Genomic DNA, 22,523 nt, shown 5'->3' on the forward strand with positions numbered 1-22,523 from the left:
GTCTTGTAATCATAACAGATAAAGCTGTGGCAACACTCTTGTGTTTATCTGTTTGAGAAGATCAGAAGCAATGGGCTGAGGTTTCAATTTCACCATCCGGGGGATATTATGCTAAGAGAGGAGGCGGCACCATCACCACCACCACCACCATTACTACTACTACTACTACTACTACTACTACTACTACTACTACTACTACCACCACCATGACTACTACTACTACTACTACTACTACTACTACTACTACTACTACTACTACTACTACCACCACCATGACTACTACTACCACTACCACCACCACACTGGTTCCTAGGTTCTTCAGCAGCCAAAGAGGGAGTTTCTATGTGGTCGCTCATCCGGCTAGATAGATATAGCAGTCACACCTCCCTTGCACCCGTCTGCCCCCTCCTTCTCTATTAAAATCAAGATCAGCGACATGAGATAATGTAGTCCTTGACATTGTTACACCTGAGACTATAATTGCTTTCGATTTGGTGATAAATGGAATCACTCCAGTTGTCAGTCAGCTGGGATGAAGGCTGGCCTGGCCTGGGGCTAAATGACAACACTAACATTGACCACTAACTGTCCATGGTTGGTGTTAGGAGGAAATGCTTCTCGAATGTCGTCCGACAGTATAACAAATTTCCTGTACAGTTGTCACATGTATGCATACATGGCTGTGTGGTAAGAAGTTTGCTTCCCAGCCACATGGTCTCAGGTTCAGGCCCACTACACGGCACCTTGCACAAATGTCTTCTGCTATAGCTCTGGGCTGACCAAAAGCCTTGTGAGTGGATATGTTGGATGGAAACAGTGTGGAAGCCTGTCGTGTGTGTGTGTGTGTGTGTGTGTGTGTGTGTGTCCGTCCGCGTTCTTCTCTTGACATCATGTGTTGATTGTAAAAGCAGTGTCTTTTATTCTCAATCTTCCATGACAACATGTCTGGTCATGGGAAAGTATTACCTTACTTGGAAACAGATGAGATCAATTTGTCCAAGGCTGTGCCCTTCCCACCCCAGCAAGCTGTAATCCAAAGACAGAAACAAGAGATGGAAGATATATTGCCATATTTAATGCACCCCCCTCCCCCCCCCCCAAAAAAAACAAAAAAAAAAGCCTCAGGGAAAACAAAAAAAAAAGCAAGAAAGAATCACCTTTGGGCCTATGTTACATGTTTTCATGTCCCACAAACCTTCTACCTGAATATTCACTGCAGATATTGGACTGCATCTAATATACCTGTGCGTCTTTTATGCCATTGTACCATATGTCTTAATCTGTTGACAAAAGTTTTGGTTTGTCTTTTGAATAACAGGAATTTCATATTGTTGTTATTGTTGTCATGTATTTTGAGACACCTTTAGGTTCAGCTCACCGGGTCCCCCTTTTTCTTTTCTTTTTTTTTTCGCTGAGTTTCCTGAGGTTTTTTGTCTGGTTTTCTCCATCTTCCATTCCATCTTCATTGTTTCAAGATAGAAGGGTTTAAATATTAATAATATTAATAATAATAATAATAATAATAATAATGATAATAATACTAGTAATGATACTAATTGAACCCCCGTAAGCTGTTGTCATTTTTGTTGTTTTTCCCTTTTTATTCTTCATCCTAATTTTCGTTCTTGTCTACCATCTCATCTCTCCCAGTCTCCCTCCCTCTCTTTCTCTTGCTCTCACTCTCACTCATTCTCTCACTTTGTCTCTCTCTCTCTCTTTTTGACTCATTCTCTTACTATGTCTCCCTTTACTACTTTCTCTCTCTCTCTCTCTCCCTCCTTTTTGTTCTCTCTCCTTGTTCTCTTGCTCCCCTTGTTCTCTCTCTCTCTCTCTCTCCTTTTTGTTCTCTCTCTCTTTCTCCTTGTCCTCTCTCTCCTTTTTCTTCTCTCTCTTTTTTCTTCTCTCTCTCTCCTTTTTGTTCTCTCTTTCTTTCTCCTTGTCCTCTCTCTCCTTTTTCTTCTCTCTCTTTTTTCTTCTCTCTCTCTCCTTTTTATTCTCTCTTTCTCTTTCTTGTCCTCTCTTTCTCTCCTTTTTGTCTTCTCTCTCTCTCCTTTTTATTCTCTCTTTCTCTCCTTCTTGTCCTCTCTCTCTCTCAATGTACATCTCACTCACTCTCACTACTCCCCTACAGGTAATTTCCAAAGACTTGGTAGCACCCCCCAACAGTCAAACACCACCTGAAGACATCGTCAACTGTCCGCCACGCTCCATCACCTCCTCCACCCTGATCGACTCCCATGGTGGCAGCGGTGGTGGCAGTGGCGACAGCAGAGACACCAGCGGAGCAGCCGATGCCGGCACAAGCCACTGGCGCTTGAACGACTCCAACGGCAACAGCGGAGACGCCATCTACAAGTGTCTGGAAGAACAGAAAGACGAGATCTTGTTGTTACGGTCGAGGATCTTGAGAGAGTATGAGCAACTATTGAAGGCCAGGACGGACTCCATGGTAACAGAATCAACGAAGGACATCTTCAACCTTCAAGATGAGATTGATGCTCTGCAACAGCAGCACGAAATACAGATCTCTACTATGAGACAGGGAATCGGCAAAAGAATGTCTGCCGAACATACAGGTGAGTCACTGGGTGTGTGTGTATGGTGGTGTGCACGATTGTGTATATGTGTTGTTTGTGGGAGCGTTTTGTGTCTACATTGATGTTGTGTTTTATTTAAATGCGAAGGCAGGGTATGTATTTGTGTTGTGTGTGTGTGTGTGCATGCATTTGGCTCAGTGGTTAAGGTGTTGCACACATGATTGCGAGATCGTGGGTTCGATTTCCAGACTGGGTGTTGCATTGTGTTCTTGAGCAAAGCACTTCATTTCATGTTACTTTGCGATCATTTCAACATCTGACATGTTGCACCTGTACAGGTAATGATGATCTGATGGAGGGAGTGAGCTTATGGGTACACAAGCATTTGTTTGCTATAAACAAATCATCTGTGTGGTTGTTCGGTAAGAAATTGTCGAACCCTCATACATCTAACGATGGGAGAGTCCATCACACACACACACACACACACACACACACACACACACACACACACACACACACACACTCTCTTTATTATTAAAGCTGGAAAAAATCACAAAATTAGCACTAAAAAAACTGCTACTCAGAGTCTCATGTTGCCATTCATCAGGCTCCATTCTGATCACAACTGTCCAACAAACGGGAACATGAAACTCTGAGTAACAGTTTTTGTGATACTCTTATGATATTTTTGTAGCTTTAATAATAATAATAATAAAGCATATTACTCTACCTCCAGTAATCAAGCACTACTTTTTCCCTCTTTGATTCACATTTATGTGCTTACTCTGGTGTGTATATATATATATATATAGATACCAGTAATATAGTATGACCATTTCAGGTGATTATATACTCCCCTACTCTTTCTCTGTCTTGCTAAAATTTCTCTTTTATGCTCCGTAAAAAGAAATCAATATTATTTACTAATCTCTCTTCATCTCTCAAATATATTTGCTTTATTTAGGTGAAAGTTCTCTGTCTCAGAGTTTAGATGAAGACCAACGCCAAACCCTGAGTAAGCTGCTTTCTCACTATGAAACCAAAGTTCATTCAATTGAAGAACGTTTCAATCACCACATGGGCAAGCTGAAATCTCAAATTGAACATGACCTCTCGGCTAGTTTTGGGGACTTCTCCGGAGAATTGGATCAGGACTTGAGCTTTGGCGGAATGTCACTGACCAAGACTGGTCGGTTTCCTCAGCTTGCTCACCAAACCCATCAATCCCCCGAGTTTTCTGCTTCCAGTGTAGAGCAGCATGTCCCAGTGGATACTCAGATTGTTGCAGAAGAAGCATTTGTCTTAAACGATTCAAACAACTCCTCGTTAATCCGAAGCAGCAGTGACGATGCAATGATGCGCAGTGCCACAGATGAACACAGATACGTGAGTAATGCCAATGGTGCCACAGATGTCAAGACTCTTCAAGAGGAACTCGACCATTTTCAGAACCAATATGCAGAGATTGTTTCGTCTGAGCCCAAAGACAAAGCAGAGATGACTTCTGTCTATGAGAAGGTGCTGAAAGCACAAGAACAACTTCTTGAACAGGAGCACAAGCTAGAAATGGATTCATTGCAGTCAGAGTGTGACATCAAGCTGCAAGTTGAGCTGAAAAAGCAGGCAATCGAGCTTCTGGCAAAATTCCAGGCTGGGTTGCAGAGTAGCGACAAAGGCAGCATGACCCTGAAGCGTTGCGAGTCCTTCGAGAGGGAACTTGTCAAACGCACGATGACAGACGGCCAGTTTGATAGTTACGATGCGAGTGACAACAGTAAGAACAGAGCAAGCGCTAAGAAAGAAAGACTGGGGGTCCCTTTCTTGGCTTCAGTTCTGGGTTCGAGGAATAAGCAAGACGACAGCAACAACAGTGCTGTGGCTGATTACGAAGCTCAAATTGCTTCGATGCAGGCAGAGTTTGAACAGCGTTTGAAGAAGCTGCGGAAAGAACTGACAGAACTTGGTGAGAAAGAGAAACGAGAGATAACGACGAAACTTCAAAACGAAATGGCAAACTTGCAAAGTCAGTTGTCAGACAGTGAAGAGAAATATGAAAATTTGTTGGATGGTAAGTAAAATGAAACTATTCTTTTATTTGTTACCTTTTATTTGTTTCCGGTGTTGAATTTCAGCCATGCTGGAGCAGACCCTGTAGGGTTTAGTTAAACTTTACACCTTCTTATAAATCAAGTGTTTTTAGAAAAATTGTAATTTTAAAGGAATTATGTCTGTTGTTTTTGTATTTAGTTTGCAAGATTCTTGCTGTGAATTCATTTTTGGAAATATATTTTATTGTATTTTGGGAGGGTCACTATGCCAATGATAGACACATTCATTGGTTCTGTATCCCTTCAGTTATTATTATTAGTTAATCAGTTAGCCATTTAACCAATTAACTAATTGATTGTGTGATTGATCATTTGGTCAGTTGATCAATCACCTAGGTTTGTCAAAGTCCTTTTGTTGCCATTTGCAACCTCATCAGTGACAAACCTAGCTGGTTGATTGACTGATCAAATTATTAATCACACAGTTGATTAGTTAATTGGTTGAATACTTAAACAATTAACAACAAAAAAAAAAGATTAAGAAGTGAAATTAAACCAGTGTGTGTGTGTTTATTATTGGTATGACCTTCCCAAGATACAACAAAATGTGTCTTGTATTTCTTAATAAACTCCCCTGAATCTTACAGTTTTCAAAATAATGTCTAATTTCCATTGGTACTGCTTCTTATGATATTCTTTTTCTTTCCTTTTCTTCCCCCGTATTTCTCCATTTGCAGATCTGCGCAGTGGCAAAATCCCAGAGGTTGCACAATTGATGCATGAAAAATATGATTCAGAGTTAGAATTTGCCAAAACTTTAATGCAACAGGAGTTTGATGAATCCCTTGAAGGAGAACAGGTAAGACGTGATATCTTTTTCTTTTCTTTTTTTTTTTTTAGACTGTGGCCATGCTGGGGCACCACCTTGAAGAACTTTTAGCCAAATGAATTGAATACTGTACTTATATTTTTGTTTCAATCCTGGTACTTATCCATCAGTTTCTTTTGCTGAACTGCTATGTTACAGACATAAACAAACCAACACCAGTTGTCAAGCAGTGGTGGGGGACAAACACATACACACAAATATATATGACAGGCTTCTTTCAATTTCCATCTATGAAATCCACTCACAAGGTTTTGGTTGGCCCGAGGCTAAAGTAGAAGACACTTGTCCAAGGTGCCACACACAGTGGGACTGAACCCAAAACCATGTGGTTGGGAAGCAAGATTCTTACCACACACTCATGCTTGTATTGTTCTTTTTTTTTCTTTTTCTTTTTTTAATAATATTGGGAAATGACTAGAGTTAAGGATGGTAACCGAGACCATTTCAAGGTGGCAGTGGTTGGCATGAGACTCACAGAGGGGGGAAGACTAATTCAACCCTCACTATACATTTCGGGTGAAGCATACAAAGTAAGGGACAAAACGCTGTTGACCCAGAAACACCTGCTGAGGATATGGAGGGGTTTTTAACATTGTGATGAATTCAGAAGATCTTGCAGCCCTTCTGTGTAATTCCTGCTTGGGCAAAGCATTTCCTTAGTTTATTTCATCTCAAAAGGATGAAAGACGAAGTCAGATGAAATGCCGCTAAACACTTCGTCTGGCAGGCTTTTCTAAATTTTGGGGGCAAGGCCAGCAATTTTGGCGAAGGGGTTAGGTTGATTACATCGACACTGCTACTTATTTTATCGACCCAGGAAGAATAAAGGGCAAAGTCAGTCTTGGTGGGATTTGAACTCAGAACGTAAAGGATGAAATGCTGTTAAGCATTTTGCCCAGTGTGCTAATAATTCTGCGAGTTTTGCAGCTTTACTGCAATGTGTTATATCGATCAGTTAAAATATATGTAGTTCTATATTTAAGAGACGAGGAATTATTTACATTTGAAGGATATTTGTCCTCATCTTGTTTGTTGTTAACACAACGTTTCGGCTGATATACCCTCCAGCCTTCATCAGGTGCCTTGGAGAAATTTTGAACCTGCATTCTCATTCCTAAGGTATTTTTCGATGTTATTATTGTTATTATTGTTCAGGTCACTGCTTGGAATTGAACTCAGAATCTTGGGGTTAGTAGCCCGTGCTCTTAACCACTACACCATATGCCCGTGGGCATATAATAATAATAATAATAATAATAATAATAATAATTGTAATAATAATAATCATAATAATAATAACATTGAAAAATACCTTAGGAATGAGAACCCAGGTTCGAGATTTCCCCAAGACACCTGATGAAGGCTGGAGGGTATATCAGCCGAAACAAACAAGTTGAGGACAAATATCAGTCAAATGTAAATATTGTAAATAATGTAAAATATATGTTTCGTGTAAAAAAAAAAAAATAATAATGCCTCTCATTACTGATTCATTGTTTTATTGAGTCCTTCTCTGATATGGATTTGAAACAGTGATGTCACTGTTACTGACTAGATATTTATTTGATTTCATTGTGGAAGCAACCAACACCCCCTTCACTTGGACTAGTTTATGCTAATAAAACAAAAGTGACGATTTTGTATAAGGAACTAATTTGCATATCAATGTATTGTCTCTCTTTCTTTCTTGTGTGTGTGTGTGTTTTTTTTTTTTCTGGGTCATAAAATTTGGAAATAAAAAAGAAAAGAATTGCAGTTATTATGAGAGGTAACAAGTATAAAACAATTTTATTGGTTATCCCATACTTTATACTTCCCATTTAGTGTTCAAAACTACAATGTTTTGTTAGTTTACAAATTGGCGTTTAACTATGAAACAAATACAGGTTTGTTAGTAAGCATTGAACTGTGAAGGCAACACTGTTGTTGGTTGCTGGTATGTATATATACATATATATATATATATATATATATGGGTGTGTGTATATGTATATGGTATTTGTACACTTTTTACCATAAAATAATTTTTTTCTCCATGGTAACTGCATTGAATTTAGAAGTTAAAATGTGTTGCATATTTGAACTAACCCAAAGTTTGTTTATTATCACTGATGCTACACACACACTCACACATAGGTGTGTGTGTGTGCATATTCTTTTTTTTTTTTTTTGGAGGGGAAATATAAATACTCTCGTATTTACTGTTCTCCTACCTACATATTTTGTAATAATGGTCTTGTTTTCCATGTTTGTTTGATATAAATATATTTTATTGGATATTTTCCTTTTGGCCGGCACATAGAAAAAATAAGTTTTACAAACCAAGGACGTTATATCGACCTCCTTGACTCAAGTTAGAGAAGGGGTGCATAGTATACACAAGGTTTAGGTTTTTCAGAGGTACAGCCCCCTAAAAATCCCCTGCCTATTATACTCAGGGGCGGACTATACTCGAGGGTTTACAGTATTTTAGTCATACTTGTACATATCTGTACTTTGCAGGTCTTGAGTGATTCTCATGGAATGTAGTGGTTGTTTGTTTGGTTTTTGTTTGATTAAACCTAAATTTAGTAACGGCGGATATGTATTTATTCATTTTGCACAGTAATAGGATATTTGAGGTAAGAATTAGATAAGTGTGAAAATATGAAACTGATGAGATTGTGGTTGAGTAGAGTTGAGGAGAAACAGAAAATCCAGATGAGGGATGGGAGGGATGCAAGAGAGAGAGAGAGATATTTAAGTGGATCTTGCTCTATCTTAGATGTATTGTGTCTATGGTCAGTAAAGTCTAGAGTCCATTTAGGTGTGTAGTTACATGCATACATATGTATGTGTGTGTGTGTGTGTACTGTCTATCTATCTATCTATCTCTCTATCTATCTATCTATCTATCTATCTCTCTATCTCTCTATACATAAAACAAGTTTGCTTCCCAACTTTGTGGTTCTGGGTTCAGTTTCATTGTGTGGCCTCAGACCTCCCCAAGCCTTGTGAGTAGATTTGGTCAATGGATGCTGAAAGAAGCCCCTCATGTATATATATCATCGTCTTTGTTTAACATCTGTTCTCCATGCTGGCATGGGTTGGATGATTCGACTGAAAACTGACAAGCTGGGGAACTACACCAAGTTCCAGTCTGATTTGGCAGGGTTTCTGTGACTGGATGCCCTTCCTAATGCCAATTCCAAGAGCATAGTGGGTGCCTCTCACGTGTTAGTTATGTAACATGTATATAATGCACTCTGTCCCGTGTATTGTGTCTATTAAATATAAATATATATACAGGGTTGGTCAAAAGTCACCCGACAATAAATCAAAATTCCATAAAGACTGTTTGTAATTCTGTATTGACTTGAATGAAGGACTTCAGTTTGAACAATTTTCATGATGTTTCACATTTAGATACTTTTATTAAATTCCTTCAGTTGTTAAACATAAATAAATCTTGGAATTAAATTGTTTTGACTTACTGTCAGGTGACTTTTGGCCAACCCTGTATATATATATATATATATATATATATATATATATATATCTGTGCTTGTATTTTTGTGTTTATCCCCTCCCCCCAACTGCTTGACAACGTTTGTTCGTGTTTTTATTTTCTTATCACTTAGCAGTGCAGCAAATTACTCTTGTTTGTGGCAGCAGTAACTCTTTGCCCTGCTCTGGTGCCTTTTTACAGCTGAGTTGACTGTGCCATTTCAGAGTTTTGTATCTTGGACGCAGGATATGAGGTGCCCTCTGTCATTTTTATTGACTCTTCTCATCTACGCACTCAGGAGTTGCAAATGATATCATTTCAAGTCCTGCATTTCTCATCTCATTCCTACAACTGTCCCTTATCACTTCCCCCCTTTTCCCTGACCCGTTCCTATTTCCTACTCTCCTCCACCCCAAACTGATAACCACTCTGTCCACCTCAGTCTCCATCTGTCACACTTCTTTCACATTCCTGTGCACTTACCTACCCCTCCTCCTCCCTTTCTGTTCCTCTATCCCCTTTTTCTTTCTCTCTGATATTCATCTTGTACTTTGACATTAAAACCTTCACCATCTCTTTCTGTCTGTCTGTCTCTTTTCCCATCTAGACAAGCCATGTATCTCCTCTTCAGCAACACACCCATGCTTGCACTTCATTCGTACTTTCTCCTCCTCTCACTTGAGGGCATTTTGTCTTTGCAAGTTAACCTGGTGACCTTACTAGAGTCGGTGCCAGGAGAACAAGCTTCCAGTATAGCCTGTAGAGTAGTTGGTGTTCATATTTAGAGTAAGTATCCGGTTCTTCAGAAACCATGCTAAAGCAGACATTGGAGTTTGACACAATCCTCTGGTTTGTTGGTTCTTGCCAAAACCAATCAATGTCTGCCAGCGTGGGAAAAAGGATCACAAAGTGATGATGATCATTCATTCATTCATTTGTTCATTTATTTATTTGTGTGTAAACGTCTGCTCGTTGCAGTTTCGGTTAAAAGAACATCAGGAGAAGCAGATACAAGAGTTGTTGTGTGAAAAGACCAAAGAGATGAAGGAATTGCAGCAGAAGTACGAAGGGAACCTTGCTTCGTTGCAAGAAACGTTGAAACGTTACGAAGATCACACCAGTGCCAAAGATCATACAGACAACAGCAAAGGTGGCAACAAACAACAACAACAGCAGCAGCAGCAGCAGCAGCAGCAGCAGCAAGAATGGCAGAAACATCAGGACGGGCAGCTGATGTCTCTACGCCAGCAACTTGAAGAGAAAGACAAAGTAATAGAAGCAGAGAGGAAGTCCCTTCAAGAGAACTACAACCAGGAACTGGAGAAACTTCAAGAGAAATATGAACAGAAGTTGGGTGAACAACAAAAATGTAAGTCGACAGAGTTATTGTTGTTGTTGTTGTTGTCGTTGGGCAGGGAATTCACTGGCACCTTCTTTTTTTTTTTCCAAATAAGGTAACCATATATCTCCACTACAGCCAGATAGCACTTCCTGTCCCTCTATTATACTCAAACCCTTTTGCGTTCAGATTATCAAAAGTAATGCTTTTATTTATTCACATTGTTTTGAATTAACCCCATGACAACGGCTTTGTATCAGACAGCTAGGTTGTGCTGACAGCTAGGTTGTGCTGACAGCTAGGTTGTGCTGACAGCTAGGTTGTGCTGACGGTAATTGTTTCAGCCGAGATCAGCAACTAGTACTTGACAATGGTTCAGCAAATATTTACATCAACTCCTTTAAAGCATCCACTGTTTATTTATGTAAACTGTCATCGCTGCGAGGACTGTAAATTCAATGAAACCGGCATGGCTGGATGCGACTGTAAGGATCAGAAGAATTTGCTGAATGTGTACGAATTTGATAGGAAGTTGTAGTGGAAATGGTGGGATAACCACCAAAACTGCTGCTTTTATACTATTATGGTAATGAAGTCTTGAACTGAGTTGGAAATATTTAAATGAAGAGTTTAACAAACCTATCAAATTCCTTGAAATTTGCATGGTGGCCTCTATTATTGATTCTGTGAGTGGTAGCGGATATTTATATCAACCAGTTGGCAAACAGGTGCAAAACCACAGCAGATAGGGCTGTGTTTATTTGCATCATCTGATTCAAAGCGAGTACACATGGGGTTAACCATGCGTTATCTCAAAGATTTAAGATTTCTACAATGTGATTACTTATTTTTAGAATGACATTGTAGGGTAGGTATGAGAGGCCAGATCTGGTCAGTTTGAACATAAAGCAAGTAGAATATTCTGGTTGGATATGGCCATATAAAGTCAGCCCTGTCACTAGTGCTGGTGCCATGTAAATAGCACCCAGTACACTCATTGAAGTGGTTGGCATTAGGAAGGGCATCCAGCCATAGAAACCATGCCAAAATGGACATTAGAGCTTGGCGCAGTCTTCTGGCTTGCCAGTTCCTTCACACTTGTTCAGCCGATGCCAGCTTGTCTTGACATCATGTGATCCTTGTAAATGAGCATCAATGTCATACAAGTGATGCTGATCGTTTTGGGTCTTCTGTGAAATCCATGCCTCACATATTATGGGGTGGGAGTGGTGGATATCATCACCTTGCCTGAAAATAGGTGAGGGTTGGCAACAGGAAGGACACCCAGCTATAGAAAATCCTCCAACAAATTCGATCTGAACTATACATCATCGTTCATTGTTTAACATCCGCCTTCCATGCTAGCATGGGTTGGACGATTTGACTGAGGACTGGTGAAACCGGATGGCAACACCAGGCTCCAATCTAATTTGGCAGAGTTTCTACAGCTGGATGCCCTTCCTAACGCCAACCACTCAGAGAGTGTAGTGGGTGCTTTTACGTGTCACCCGCATGAAAACGGCCACACTCGAAATGGTGTCTTTTATGTGCCTGGAAAAATGAATATTAAAAATGATGGTGATTAGAAACCGTTTTCATCATTTTAATGTCTACTTTCCCATGTTTGATTAGGTCAGATGGACTTTGTTGCAGAAAAGCTGTCTACTGTCTTTCCTGTTACCGATTCCTACTTGGAAACAAGTTTCCACATGGAATAGGAATCTCTGAGCACATCAAATCACAAATAACCCAAACATGTTTAACCCTTTCATGACCAACCCGGTTGAAACCGCCTCTGGCTCTGTACTACAAATGTCTTGTTTTCATAAGTTCTGAATTATAATCTTCCACCAAACCTTAGTCACAATTTATGTTCCTAACACAAGATGAATGATAGCTCAGTTATTTTACTAAATTCTTTGTTATATTTAAAATTAAGCGAAAGAAACACAGAGCATCTCAACAGAAATATGGTAACAAAAGTGTTAATGGAGAACTGGAAACAAATTACACTGTGTGGATATGTTTTTTTGTCTACAAAGTTTGTGCAACATATCAAGGAACCTCTGTGTGTGTGTGTGTGTGTGTGTGTTTGTGTGTGTGTGTATGTACTAGTAATCTGATGATGCTTATTTCGTATGTGCTGTATTTCAGATCTGACTGAAAACCATGATGATCAGCTGTCTGCAATGGTCATACATTCCGATGCGATAAAGTCAGAACTGGATGAAGCTCACCAAGCAGAACTGGAACAAGTCCGGGAGCAACTTAGCAGCAAACACTCCAAGATGATGGACAATTTAAACAAGAAACATCAAATGAACATTGAAGAGTTGGAGAGACAGTTTCAGGTTAAAATTGAAGAATTGGAGATAAGACATCAGGTATGTTAGAGATGATTCTTGAGTCTTTGGTCTGAGGCTTGTTGATGGGAATGTCTGGACACTTGTTGTATCACTGATGACCGCTTGGGTCCTGCAATTGAAGGCTTGTATATCTGGATGTTAGGTGAGTCTGGGTTGACCCTCAGGACATTGGTCTTGTCTGGGAATTGAACATAGGTGCAAGAATGGCTGTGTGGTAAGAAGCTTGCTTCCCAGCCACATGCTTCCAGGTTCAGTTCCACTGCATGGCACCTTGGGCAAGTGTCTTCTGCTATAGCCTCTGGCTGACCTAAGCCCTGTGAGTGGATTTGGTAGACAGAAACTGAAAGAAGCTCGTCGTTGTGTGTGTGTGTGTGTGTGTGCATATCAAATCCTGCTGCTGTTAGCTTTGTTTTTCTTTCTTTTGGCATCAATATAATCACCCGATTCCACACCTTTGCAAATTTCTGACCTGATGTTGACGATAAAAACATGTATTTGTATATTTTGATATTTCAGTTGGAAGTCGAATGTCTGAAGAAGGAGATGGAAAACCCTGATGCCAAAGAAGAACCCTGCATCTCGACAACCAATGTTGGTCTCCAAGTAAGTATTTCACTTTTTCTCTTCAGCTAATCATAAGAATTCTTCCCTCCATCCAGTAATAAAAACAAAAAGAAACACCAGACGTTGATGGACCTTTGTCAAACAGCTTTTGACGTATGGAGGACGGATCTGGATATTAACCGAGTCCTTTATGAGGATTGTCCCATTGTCTTTTTTTGGCAGGGAAGGACAGGCAGTTTTTCTCTGTTTGGTGGCTATGGCAAAAGAAGTGGTGTGGTTGGTGAGGTTGAAAGGATTGAAGTGAGACGCTTTACTTTTCGGCCAAGTCCTCATCCACTTTTTCGAGTTCCACTTGAAGAGGAAAGTGATTGGCCACGCGGGAAGTGCTGCTACTCAGTATTTTTGTTGATAGGTGGGTGAATGTGATAAGGATGGCTCCTTGTGAATGGGACTGATCTCTGTAGGTTGGATGGGATGACCAGGATGTGTAGAGTTCCTTAGTTGCCTTTGGGCCAAACTATGTCTTTTGTGGTTTTTTATTGTTTCAATTTTGTTTGTTGTTAGTTTTATTATTTACATGTTTATGTTAAGTCCCACTTGTCCTTTGTTTTTGTAATGCCTTTTTGTTTTGTGTTCAGCCCTTGTGGCCAAGAAAAAAAGATTATTATTATTATTATTATTATTATTATTATTATTATTATTATTATTATTATTGTGGTGAGCTGGCAGAATTGTTAGCATGCCGGGCAAAATGCTTAGCAGTATTTCATCTGCTGCTATGTTCTGAGTTCAAATTGCACCGAGGTCGACTTTGCCTTTCATCCTTTCGGGATTGACTAAATAAGTACCAGTTATACACTGGGGTTGATATAGTCAACTTAATCTCCTCCCCCAAGCTGTCCTTGTGGCAAAAATTTGAAATCATCATCATTATTATTATTATTATTTATTGGGATAAAGTGAACAGTATTATGGGTTTAATTAAAGAAAAAGTTTATCTTTTCATCTCTGCCTAGATTCTGACATTTAAAAAATTATTCTAAGATTTTGATGTGAGAATATTTTGGCTGAAAAAGGACTAAGTTGAGACATTATTACTTCTAATAACTTTTGACATTTTAGATTCTGAAGAATTGTCATCTTTATTTTGAAGTCATTAAATTGCCTAAATAGATGAACGCACACGTGCGCACGCACGCACACACACACACACACACACACACACACACACACACACACACACATGCGTGTGTATTTATATATCCATGGGCATAGACGTGACTATGGTTAAGGTGTTTTGCCCCCCAACCACATGTTTCTAGGTTCAGTCACACAGAATGGCAACTTTGGCAAGTGTCTCTTACTATAGCCCTGGGCCAACCATGGACCAAAGGTTTGTAAGAGGATTTGGTAGGCAGAAACTAAAAGAAGACCATTTTGTGTGTGTGTATGTGTGTGTGTGGATATTGAGTACGTTTATTGAGTACTTGGGTCTAGTTGATTTGACGGGCAGCATTTGAAAAATTAAAGTTTAGAGAAAATTTTAAAATTTGGCATATTAATATACTTTGCCAAGCTGAATCGGTGGAGAGGGGAGGCTGGTGTGCATGGATGACTGCTGGTCTTCCATAAAAATAGCCGTAGGTTGTGTGTTTGCTGGTGAGGCGACTTTCCACCCAGACTTGTGCTCTGGAGGGGAACTTCTTAGGTGCACCCATGGTCATTTGTGACCAACGGAATTGAGTTATATATATCACCATCATCATCGTTGTTTAATGTCTGCTTTCCATGCTGGCATGGGTTGGACGGTTTGACTGAGGACTGGTGAGCCAGAAGGCTGTACCAAGCTCAATATATATATATATATATATATATATATATATATATATTTATATATATATATATATATATTGAGCCTGGTACAGCCTTCTGGCTCACATAAAATATATGTCTTTGTGTGTGTGATTGTGTGTTTTATTTCTTGTTCTACACACCCATATCATCTCCCCACATCTACTATCAGCATAGTAGTAGTAATGGTGGTGAGGGTGGTGGTGTCAGAAGGAGCAAAGTACTAGCCATCTGGCCTATTAGTCATCATCAGCTGTTATTTTACTGATGACTACCACCACCCTCTCTCTCATCATCTGCTGTCCTTCCTGTCTGTTTTTGATTCTTGTGTATTGATTGTCATGCTATCCTCCTTCCCCTCCTTCCACCACCACCACCACCACTACATCTTCCCACTCCTTCCATGTCAACTTGAGATGTATTGCTCTGTGGCCCTGTTAGTCCAGTCAGTGTGAGCTTGGGGGTGGTGGTGGTGGTGACAATTATGCAATAGTATAAAAGTGTAGAGCTCTGAGTTGGTGGGTTGGTGGCATAGAGAAGGAGGTGCTCTGAGCAATTATTATTATTATTATTATTAATTATTATTATTATTATTATTATTATTATTAACAGGCTATTTATCTGCTTATTTGTAATTTTTAAAGAAAGTGTTACCGATAATTAATTAATACTTGTCAAGAGCTGGCAGAATAGTTAGTATGCTGGGCAAAATGTTTATTGACATTTCGTCTGCCCCTGACGTTTTGAGTTCAAATTCCACCGGGGTCAGCCTTGCCTTTCATCCATTCAGGATCAATAAATTAAGTAGCAGTGAAACACTGGGGTCAATGTAATCGACTAGACCCCTCCTCCTACATTTCAGGCCTTGTGCTTTTAGTAGAAAGGATTATTATTATTATTATTAAGGTGGCGAACTGGCAGAGTGCTGGACAAAATGCTTAGTGGTATTTCATCTGTCTTTATGTTGTGAGTTCAAATTCTGCTGAGGTTAGCTCTCATCCTTTTGGGGTCAGTGAAATAGGTGCCAGTCAAAGAATAGGGTAAATGTAATTGACGTCTCTCTCCCCTTGACTACTGCTTTGTGGCAAATTTGAAACCATTATTATTATTATTATTGGGGTCAACTTTGCCTTTCATCCTTTCGGGGTCGATAATTTAGTATTAGTTGCATACTGGGGTCGATCTACTCAACTGCTCCCCCCTCCCCAAATTTTGGGCCTTGTGTGGCACCTTGGGAAAGGTGCCATGATCGGTTGGTGTTTTTTACATGCCACTGGCACGGAAGCCAGTCAAGGTGGTGCTGGCATCTGCCATGTTTGGATGGTGCTTTTTATGTGTCACTGAACAACACTGCTTGTATAACAGTTACACTTGTTTACGATTAGTGTACAATGTCAAGACAGAGGGACACAGAAAAACATACATGACGGCACAAATACATGCATACATTAGGATGATGGTGATAGCTGCACAATAGGATTCTTTTAGTTTCGGTCAGCCAGATCCACTCATATGGCCATGGTTCGCTTGGGCCTATAGTAGAAAACAAGTGCCCAACGTGCCATGCAGTGGGACTGAACCCAGATCCATATGGTTTTGAAGCAGATTTCTTAATCACATAGCCATACCCAACCTGTGTGTGTGTATGTGTGAGTAATATCTATATGCCTGTGTAGGGTTTGCTGATACATATTTACGAAGGACGTAAACCCTGGTAAGAAAACTGAAAAACCAGTGGTCTTTGAGTGAAATCCATTACTATATTTGTTCTTCACCGAGTTACAGGCACTCCCTTATTCTTACTATAAGAAATGCAGTGAACAATAAACCAAGTCAAGCAGAAAGCTCATCATCATGATTATTATTGTTCATCGATTGCAACTGAAAGTAAGAAAAAATAATAATAAATACTATAATGACTTATTCCCTCCTCCGCTTCTTCTGAACCACCACAGCAGCAGCAGCAGTCAGTCTCGAAAGACGAGAACACTGACCCAACTGGCCATGACGTCATTGAGGCACCATCGGGCAGGTCATATGCTGATGCTGTCAAGAGGTCTCTTCCCGAACCAGAACCGGTGCCAGCCTCCCAGACTCAATCAATTCACCATAAATATCACGAGAGCATTGTGCCTCAAAGATCTGGTCAGCTTCAGCAGGTGAGATGTTTCGAGGTCTACCAAAGGACTTTGCGGACAACAAGGCTAAAGCTAACAAGAGGGTTTTGCTGCTTTTTGGATGGTCTTCCTGCTGGTTCTTTGTTTAGCTTTTGGGCTGTTTTACTAACGTATCTTTTGTTTTATTATATTTATATATTTTTTATTGCTTTCAGCCATTTAAATTTTTATAAATTGCTTTGGAACCTTAAACTCTATTGCTTTGGGCTTTATTTTCAACTTGTTAACTTCATGTGTGTATGTATATCATATAATGCATACACACACACACACACACACACACACACATCCTCATATATTTAGTATGTATATTGTCTTAAATTTATATACATTGTCACACACACACATGCGTATTGTCATATACATTATCATCATCATCGTTTAACGTTCGCCTCCCATGCTAGCATGGGTTGGACGATTTGACTGATCACTGGCGAACCAGATGGCTGCACCAGGCTCCGACCTGACCTGGCAGAGTTTCTACAGATGGATTATATATATATGTCATATAAGCATTGTGCATACACACACACACACACACACACACACACCCATCATCGTCGTTTAACGTCCGCTTTCCATGCTAGCATGGGTTGGACGATTTGACTGAGGACTGGTGAACCAGATGGCTACAACAGGCTCCAATCTGATTTGGCAGAGTTTCTATAGCTGGATGCCCTTCCTAACGCCAGCCACTCCGGGTGTGTAGTGGGTGCTTTTACGTGCCACCAGCACGAGGGCCAGTCAGGCGGGTACTGGCAACGGCCACGCTTGAAATGGTGTATTTTACATGCCACCTGCACAGGAGCCAGTCCAGGGGCACTGGCAATGATCTCACTCGGATGTCTTACTGGCAAAGGCCACGCTCAAAATGGTGTATTACGTGTCACCTGCACAGGAGCCAGTCCATCGGCACTGACAACGATCTCTGACAAAGGAATAAGAAATTATGCGATGAAATGCATTAGATTAGCTTACAGCTGTTTCTGCTACAAAATGCAGTGCACTTATAACTAGATGCTTATGTATCACCCTATAGCTTCATCAGAGCTTCAAATATGAAGTTCACTTTTATTTGGGAAAACATTTACATTTATACATACATATATGTGCACAGAAACAGCTGTAAGCTAATGAAGTTCTTGACATAATTTCTTATTTCTTTGTTAATCTAATTTCTTATTACTGCTCTGTACTCAAGTGGGGCTCTTTTCTTAAGCACATGTATATTTCGTCCTAACACCACATTATCATTATTATTATTATTATTATTGCGATGCATTGTTTCCCTGGTGAGGTAATTATGGTTTTTCCTTAATAATTTGGAGCTTTTATACTTTTAATCTTATTTATTTTTTCTTCTCTTTCTGTAAAAATATCTTAACATGAAATGCACTTATCTATCTATCTCTATCTATCTATCTATCTATCTATCTTCCTTTCTTTCTTCCTTCTTAGATACACAGTGTTCATAAATTATCTTTGCAACTTCTACAATTTATTGTCTAGATGTGTAATGGAGCCCACATAGAAACTTCCTTATTTAACTATATATCTTCCAATAAACTCTGAGTTATCTCTGTTTTCCATTTGTTTCTGAATTTTTCAAATGGTAATGGTAATTTATGGACACCTTGTAAATAAATAAATATATATATTTTAATGTATCAGGACAATTACTCCCCTCCCAGACAATTCCCCTCCCCCCACAACAATTACCCCCTAGGACAATTACTCCCTTTGATTAATTACCCTCTGTCCAATATATCAAGTTTCAAATCATCATCTGTTGGTCTTCAGGGGTAATTGTCCTTGTGGGTGTTATTGTCCATGGGGGGGGGGTAAATGTCCAAGACTCTTATCTATAATCTTTTTGTTTTTCTTTCTCACTCTATAGTGTCAACTGGTTGCTGACCATGTGGTTCCACAGGAAAGTGGAGTTGTTCACTCGTCTCCATCGAAAGAAGTGACCAAAAAGTAAGTTTCCAAGTTCATTAAAATATTTAGGGAGTCTATTCTTAATTTTCCTTGCTTTGGTCACCTGGGCATTCCACTGTCTTCTTCAACAACCTCCTTCAACCCCCTCACTCTCCTTGCCCCACTCTCTTTCCCCCTCCCATTTTTCTTTTACCACTCTCTCTCACTCCTCTCTCTCCCCCCTCTCCTTTACCTTATACTCTCCCACTCACTCTCCTTTCACTTCTCCCCTCCCTGCACTCCCCCTCCTCTCTCATTCTCCCTGTCCTTTCCCTTCTCCATCTCTCCTTCATCTTCCTCTCCATTTCTGCTTGTCTCTCTCCCATTTCTCTCCTGTCTTTCTTTTCTTAGTCTCTCTAATATCCTGTATTTTTTTCTTCCAAAGGGAAATATATGAAGAGACCAATAAGCATCTGTTACAACACCTGTCCAATTTAGTGCGGACTTACCTGGACATTGAAGACTCCATAAACAAGAAGCTGAGCCAGGTGTTGGCCGACAGTAAAAATGCGTCCGAGAGAGGGTCTCACTCGAACCACCTGGGCATTCCACAGTCTACCTCAGACAATGATTCTAGCCTGTCGAAACGGCAGAAACGTCGCTACAAATCAGCTGAACGACTTGATCTTGGCAATTGGATCCCTGGAGAACCATTCCAACGTGTCACCCGAGCCCGCTCGATGGATCCTATCCATCCGTTTACCAGTAACCGTAAGTGCTTTTTGGAATTTTAATTAATGGGATAATGTCGGTTTCAAATTTTGATCCAAGGCCAGTGTTTTTGACGGAGGGATAAATCAATGACTTTGACCCCAGCGTGTAACTGGTACTTATTTCATCAATCACAAAAGGATGAAAGGCAAAGTCAACCTCGGCTGAAGTTTTCGATTCAGAATGTAAAGGCAGATAAAATGTTACTAAGCATTTTGCTTGGTGTGTTAACGATGCTGCCTGCTTGCTGTCTTAATTAATGTGATAATATTAATTCTAATATTTGAGCGGTAAGGCTTTAATCTGTCACTCAGATTAGCACGACCACCTGGGCCTGGATGGCTTTTGCTGAACCTACTTTGGCATTCAGACTTTGTACGAATTCTTTCCTTCTTTGGTTAGTCTTGGAGATCATGGAAAACATAATGGCTGCAGTCTTTCCTCATTTTACTGTAAGTATATTTCTGTGTGTGTGTGTGTGTGTGTGTGTGTGTGTGTGTGTGTGTATGGATATTGTCTGACCCATGCAAGCATGGAAATGTGGCCGTTAAATGATGATTATGAATAGTGGTTTTGGTAAGAAAAACCCCATCTTTAACTCTCGTTTGTTATCTTTGCTGAAGAACCAATCTATGAGGAAACTCTGTTTACCATTTCAGAACACATTTCAAAGAAATATAAAGTTTCTAAAATGCAACGTAAGAGATTTTAATTCTTTGTTATTGTTTCCAATTTTTATATATTTATTTCGGCAATCTAGAAGAATCTGACCCAAGAGATGGAAGAACAAGTCAAAACCTCAGGCTACCTAGCTGACAAGATTATTCCTCACACAGTATTTAATTGTGTACAAGTCACACTTGCGTATAAACCTTGATGCAAAATTTTTTCCCTTCATAGTTTTAGCTTTGCTCCATGTCTAAGTTGCACCCCGGTTTTTTTCCCCACTTAAAATCAAATATAAACTATTGTGACTTATACACAAGTAAATACAGAAATAGCATTTAGAGTGACATCACTAAGCAGTGATGTGTTTCAGTTCAAATATGCTTGAGGCATATTGAAATCCATCAGAAAAGCATTCACTGTTTTTTGTCGTGGAGAAATACTTTGCTGGAGACATACAGGTGTAAATACACAGTCATTTCACACTCCTTTAGATTCCATACTAAACATGAAATGTGTGACTGAGATGTGGCTCTTGAGCCACATTGGAGGACAGTGACTTTGTGACATTTTCATGAATTAGCAGGTGTGGCTGTGTGGTAAGAAACTCGCTTCTCAACCACATGTTTCTGGGTTCAGTCCTACTGCGTGGCACCTTGGGCAAGTGTCTTCTACCATAACTTTGGGCTGACCAATGCCTTGCGAGTGGATTTGGTAGACAGAAACTGAAAGAAGCCTGTAGTATATATGTATATATACATATGTGTGTGTGTGTGCGTGCATGCGCGCTTGCATCTGTGTTTGTTCCTCCACCATCACCTGACAACTAATTTTGGTGTGTTTACATCCCCATAACTTAGCGGCTTGGCAAAAGAGACAGATAGAATAAGTACTAGGCTTACAAAGAATAAGTCTTTTTTCAATTTGTTTGACTACAGGCGGTGCTCCAGCATGGCCAGTCGAATGGCTGAAACAAGTAAAAGAAAATTAAACATGGTGTTTAATTGCGACTTTGTCAGTCGGTGAGCTGAGGTTTTGGTGAGGTTATGTCTCCTGAGATGGATTCTTTCAGATGACAATTCCATCCATATATCATAAAGAGAATTCTTGTTACCTATTCAATCTCTTGCATGTATCAATGGCATTGGTATTGGTTCTTGTAGTTCTGTGAGTGAGGTGGTGAACAAGTACTCCTGGAGCAATTACAACACCACGTAGCACTTGACTTACGTTGCTCACAAACACTTTTATCTTTATTTTATTCTTCTCTTTATTGTTTTGTAATATTTGTTTTCAATATTCTTTCATTGGTTTATGATTATCTACATGATGGATTCATTTAAATGGTTTGTAATACGAAGCGGAAAAGACTGGCAGATTTGCGGATCATATGATGCATGCTTGTATAATCATGATATGTGTGTGTGTGTGTGCGTGCGCAGATATGTGTGAATGTGTGTGTATGTAAATATACATACGTACATACAGAGGAATCTCACCTGCTTTCTTTCTCTTTTTCTTGCATGCTTATGTATTGATGGTGGTGGTGGTGGTGGTGGTGGTAATGATGTGAGCTTGGTCTGCTGTTGTTGAGATGTGTATGTGGCTGGTATGCCTTTCTCATTACTTTTCTGGAAATGCTGGTATTGAACCTCTTATCCCGAATCCAGAAATCTGGCTATTTTTGAAACTGGTTAGCTTTGAGTTTCGCGGACTGTAGTAGTTCACCATGTGGCCATTTTGTTTTGGTTTCCAAGGCGCATGTGTCACATGATGCCAGATCAAACAGACCTTGCTTTAGAAATGTATTAATTTGTTCTTTACTTTCTGTTCTTTATTTTATATTTTTGGTATATACTTAGCCTGTGTCCAGAAATCAAAAAAAAAAAAAATCCCCAAATCTGGACC

General features: G+C 39.7%; 1 protein-coding gene across 40 annotated transcripts in view; it reads left to right on the top strand.

Moving 5' to 3' along the window:
• Positions 1-22,523, top strand: part of LOC106868309 (uncharacterized) — a 311,641-nt gene that overhangs the window by 155,824 nt on the left and 133,294 nt on the right. For 13 of the 40 annotated variants that reach the window (XM_089358046.1, XM_089358048.1, XM_089358049.1 and 10 more), the window contains 10 exons: positions 2,132-2,576; positions 3,505-4,608; positions 5,326-5,447; positions 9,943-10,333; positions 12,458-12,687; positions 13,186-13,272; positions 17,040-17,243; positions 19,159-19,238; positions 19,624-19,949; positions 20,609-20,647. In XM_089358046.1, the coding sequence (XP_089214172.1) occupies positions 2,132-2,576; positions 3,505-4,608; positions 5,326-5,447; positions 9,943-10,333; positions 12,458-12,687; positions 13,186-13,272; positions 17,040-17,243; positions 19,159-19,238; positions 19,624-19,949; positions 20,609-20,647 (3,028 nt within the window). The remainder of the gene's footprint in view (positions 1-2,131; positions 2,577-3,504; positions 4,609-5,325; positions 5,448-9,942; positions 10,334-12,457; positions 12,688-13,185; positions 13,273-17,039; positions 17,244-19,158; positions 19,239-19,623; positions 19,950-20,608; positions 20,648-22,523) is intronic. The other 27 variants (XM_089358066.1, XM_089358068.1, XM_089358069.1 and 24 more) reach the window with 4 other exon arrangements.

The sequence above is a fragment of the Octopus bimaculoides genome, chromosome 9 (assembly GCF_046866305.1).
Source record: "Octopus bimaculoides isolate indiv1 chromosome 9, ASM4686630v1, whole genome shotgun sequence".
NCBI lineage: Eukaryota > Metazoa > Mollusca > Cephalopoda > Octopoda > Octopodidae > Octopus > Octopus bimaculoides.